The 4,487-nt window shown below is 50.7% G+C and overlaps 1 protein-coding gene across 1 annotated transcript; it reads right to left on the bottom strand.

Annotated features, from left to right (window-relative positions):
• Positions 1 to 1,251: 1,251 nt before the first annotated feature.
• LOC133918711 (peroxidase P7-like) lies at positions 1,252 to 3,114 on the bottom strand. The gene is made up of 3 exons (XM_062362728.1): positions 2,824 to 3,114; positions 2,546 to 2,737; positions 1,252 to 2,104 (listed from the first exon to the last, which is right to left on the bottom strand). Exons 1-3 carry the CDS (start codon positions 3,037 to 3,039, stop codon positions 1,553 to 1,555), a joined length of 960 nt encoding a protein of 319 aa, XP_062218712.1. The 5' UTR covers positions 3,040 to 3,114; the 3' UTR covers positions 1,252 to 1,552.
• Between the last annotated feature and the right edge of the window lie 1,373 nt (positions 3,115 to 4,487).

The raw sequence follows: 4,487 nt of genomic DNA, 5'->3' as shown, positions 1-4,487 counted from the left end.
CCTAGCCTGACTCGTATTAGTGAACCAGACTCATCTGAGCTAGACTGTGTGCATACGGTGTTATTTGTTTGGTTAGCTACATGTGTTCAGTTTGGCTGAGAAAAGATTGTGTTTGATTGCCCGTATGAATATATGTTGTATGAGCTTGAAATAAAAAACAAAGCGTTAACATGATGTTTATTTTGTATAAATACACTCTATAGTACTTAATTTATCATATTAAATCTTAATTCAATTTAAAATATACTAATATAAATTAATACTTACAAATTATACGTTAATACTGCTATTAGACGAGTCTGGTCCGGGAGAAACAAAATCCAAACCCGTTCCTGGCGAGCCAGGCCGGGGCCTTTTTGCATCAACTCCGCCAGGTCCCCACAAGCAAACAGGCAAGCAAACACTCAACTCGAAAAGATTCTGCATCCACAGATCCTGGCCTAGGAAAACGAACCAACCAAACACGGGTTTGAGCCTTCAGGTTCTGCTGGGAGGCCGGCTGGATCATCGTAGAAAATAGTCTGGGCCTTGAAACACATAGCTCGGGACGCCTCAATCAGTTCGATCTGGCCATGCAACGTCCAGCCACTAGCTACAGCTAGGCGGAACACATCGGCGTAACGAGAACCGTTCTAACTTGTACGGGTAAATCAGATAGCCGGTTCTGTTTTTGCGACGAGCACAATCATGTGGGTGATAAATGGCAACGACCGGCACGTTGACCTCACATCAACACCAGACGCCCTGCACATCCGGCCCGTCGCATGCAGGCAACTCATCATGGTACATTCAGTAATCAGCGGTGACACCTACGTACTTGCACCGCCTAATTCTGTTGTGATTTGTGAATCATGACCGAGAGTGTAGCTACTCCGCTCATTAACACCTCCAGTTTTGATCAAGAAGAACACCGCACATGAACACACAACGCATCTCACCAACCTAGCGGAATTGTGGCAAAAAAACGGCAATGACGATGGCCAAAGAAAGACATCGTGAGCTAAACTGCATATTGATCTATATCATGTAGAACATTTAGAAGGAACACAATCACTGCATATTCCAAATTTGTCAAGGCAATCGGGTGAGTTGGCTGATATCATTTTTGAAAAATGTAAATAAGAGGAGAAATGCCCTCTTCCTTTCACGGTCGTTACGTGTTTTTTCTTCCTTGTATAGGTGATTGTAAAATAAAAAACTTTTCCGCTCCTCTCTTAATATGAAATGGCAAAACTCCTGTCAGATTCAAAAAAAAAAAAAACAATGCAATCGTCTGTTATTATTCATATCATCCTTGCAAAATCAATAAATCATCGTCGTGATCATATGATACAAAGAAAGAATGCGACCAAAAGCAGCGATGGCAATGCAGTCCACACTGGGCCCCCACCTTCTTCCTCCTCTTGACAGCGCCGCTCCACCCACCTCATCCTTCAATCATCGTAGTCTCGCCGCTCCCTTCCGCACTTTCCACGCAAAAGCACCTGCTGCGCTTAGCTGGCCATATCTTTCCTCAGCACGAATCTCGGAGACCAATCCTGGTGACGGTAAGTTAGTTGGGCTTCCTGCAGTTGGAGCGGATCTCGCCGTTGGACCCCGTGAGCGGGCTGATGTTGCCCATCTTGATCATGGCCGTCACGAAGTCCCGCGCGAACGCCGCGCCGTTGCGCGCGTACTGCGCCGTGGTGGAGTCCACGGCGCCGCCGCCGAAGAGCTCCTGGTCGGAGTGGAGCAGCCCGAACTGACCCACCAGGTTGCGGAAGTAGCCGTTGTCGAACTTGACGGAGCTGAGCGCGTCCAGCGGGGCCAGGTTCCCGTCGCTGCCCTGGACGGGGCAGATCTGCCGCCGCCGCGTCGCGAACCCGGCGTTGATGTTGGTGTCGTTGTACACGCGGGACCGGAAGGTCGCGCACCGCGCGGCCCCGATGGTGTGCGCGCCCGACAGCGCCACCAGGTCGCGGGAGTCCAGGCCCTTGGACGCGAACGCGGACACCAGCGTGGCCGCGCTCGACGACGGGGAGGGGAGGTTGCTGTTCGCCGCCGCCTGGCTCGCCGTGCGCGTGTCGCGGCGGCCCAGAGGCACCGCCCACGTCGGCCCGCTCAGCTGCATTAATCGGATAGTTGTCACGCAAAAACGCACATCAGTCAAACACATCAGACTCAGAGTGCAACCAATTAAATCAAAGCCAACTAATTAATCTATGTTCACTTGCATAACTACTTCGATCCCGAGTGTCATCTACCGCAACTTGCTACTGTGAGTGAACAGCTACGAACAGTAGCCACATGCTCAGAGTGCATTTCACGACAAAATTTGCTAGCTCGGATCAGGAAGCATCCATCGTGCCAGCCTCAGTGTAAAGCGGTTGGTGACGGTGGTCTGCTGTGTCACTCGGGTCGGAGCAACCAGACACGCGCGTGCCGACGGGTGACGATCAGTTTGACTGGCGCACATGGTTAGCAAGATGAGTTGGTGGTGGTGCAGCTTTTTACGGACATGCACGGACGGGTGTCGGCGCGCAGATGTGTCTACGTACGTACTGACCAGGTTAACGCCGTCGCGCGCGGCGAGGGCGAGGATGTCGGCGCAGGAGACGGTGCCGGGGCAGGCAGCCTCGACCTGCGACTTGATGGCGTCGATGACCTCGAAGCCGCGCAGCGAGTTGGCGTTAGGCCCCGCGTTCTTCTCCCCCGTCAGCGTCGACGAGTCGTCCAGGAGCACCGACGCGTCGCACCCCTGCATCATGCATGCCGTCAATCGATCTTCACTACATCAATCCAGCTGCCACGCATCCAACTACGCAATAATGGAATGGGACGTACTTGGACGAAGCAGTCGTGGAAGAAGAGGCGGAGGATGGAGGCGCCCATCCGCGGCTCGCTTTGCACGGCGGAGGCCATCCCCGACCGCACGATGGACTGCAGGCTCGCGCAGCTGCCGTCGTAGAACGTCGGCGAGAGCTGGGCCACCGCTCCGAGGGCGAGCACGAACACCACGGCCACCGCAGCCACCACCACTCGCATCAACAAGACCGCCATGGCTACCTGCTAGCTTTGCTCTCTTCCACTTGGGAGTATACGTAGCTAGCTGCTAGCTCGTGCTGCCTCTAAGCTGTTAAGCTCTCTCCTCCCCTGAATTATATATAGTGGCCGTGGCCGTGGCCGTGCACACCTGCGGTTGTTACATGCGATATGCGTAGGTTTAATCCGTGCATGCATGGCCAATTGGCCATGATCAAATTCCTTAGTTATTAAACACTTGAACTACTAGACCAGGTTCTTGCAAGCTGACTACATATTCAATTACCTATATCTATCTTCCATTTGATGTATTCTTAATTATAGGCTTCTCAGCATGCAGGGTTAGGACTAAACATGACGCAGTACGAGGTGCCATCGTGTGAGTACATAATGTGTAGTGTTACGGGTTTACGGCGGCGATCGGTGTTTGGTAACGGTGGCCGGCCGGTAGGTGACGATCGGTGCTGGGAGCGGTCGGGGGTACGTACGTGGGGCCGCGCGCGAACATGCACCTAGCTAGCACAGACGAAGTAGGCATTGTGCTTGCGCGCGTGGCTGTCGTCAACCTTTTGGGACGACGCACGTCTCTATCGGCCAGCAAATGCCAAATATCCTATCAGTGACATACGCACGTAGCTAGGCATATATGCAAGCATGTTGCGCCGTGTTACCTCTCACACCACGAGACATTGTTTGTCGATCGAGATGCGGTGCCAGGGTGAACGTCGGCATCAGGGATCGAGTAGTGCCGAAATATTTTAACGGCGATAGGACAACCACGATAACAAGAAAAGGTATGATGATGAAGCGAACTCCAATTTCTTAAGTCATTTCAAGCGCAATCTTGCAATAGTGAGGTAAATTGCCATTCTCTCACAGTCCTCTTGAACCTTTTGATCCCTTGGATTCTTGCTTATACAAGAATTAATCTAGCCTTTGATCCCTCTCGTGCACTTCTGTTCCATCTGATGAGTTTGTATATTGCATGATTGCTTTGGGCTGAGTTGCTGTGGACACATTACAAATCAAGCCTTTTCTGCTCCAAGTAAATTAAATACTTGCCATAGTATGTTCTGAATGTAAGGATTGAATAGATAGGTGTCAGAAAATTTATGTGGAAATTGCACATGTGCTCGAGTACTTGTTGAAATTCGTAAATTTCATCCAGAATGTCATTAGCTGCACACACGCACATCAGGTGAGCTAAAAGAAATTTGAAATAACTTGTAAAAGTGATCATTGGTGCTATCCTAGTCCTTAAACTGTCAAGAATCACATGTTGATTAGATGAAAGAGTCATGAGTGTATTTTTACCCCGTCCATCAGGTTAAATTTCTATGTTGGGAAGTCAGAGTTGTTTGGCTGCATTTGTGCGACAAGTTTGGCAACGATAATTTGGTTGTGGACCCCATTTGTGTAGTAGTGTGTGGCCTTTGTTGTCCGGACGCTCAAGTCGTTGGGTTCTC

The sequence above is a fragment of the Phragmites australis genome, chromosome 5 (assembly GCF_958298935.1).
Source record: "Phragmites australis chromosome 5, lpPhrAust1.1, whole genome shotgun sequence".
Taxonomy (NCBI): domain Eukaryota; kingdom Viridiplantae; phylum Streptophyta; class Magnoliopsida; order Poales; family Poaceae; genus Phragmites; species Phragmites australis.
Note: the sequence above shows the minus strand (reverse complement) of the source record. Positions and strands in the feature narration are given on the sequence as shown.

Excerpts from the sequence above, each read along its gene's own strand:
- LOC133918711 (XM_062362728.1), bottom strand. The coding sequence starts at position 3,039 with ATGGCGGTCTTGTTGATGCGAGTGGTGGTGGCTGCGGTGGCCGTGGTG. Across the intron at positions 2,738-2,823 it reads TCCACGACTGCTTCGTCCAA|GGGTGCGACGCGTCGGTGCT; the intron begins GTACGTCCCATT and ends TGCATGATGCAG. Across the intron at positions 2,105-2,545 it reads CGCGCGACGGCGTTAACCTG|CTGAGCGGGCCGACGTGGGC; the intron begins GTCAGTACGTAC and ends CGATTAATGCAG.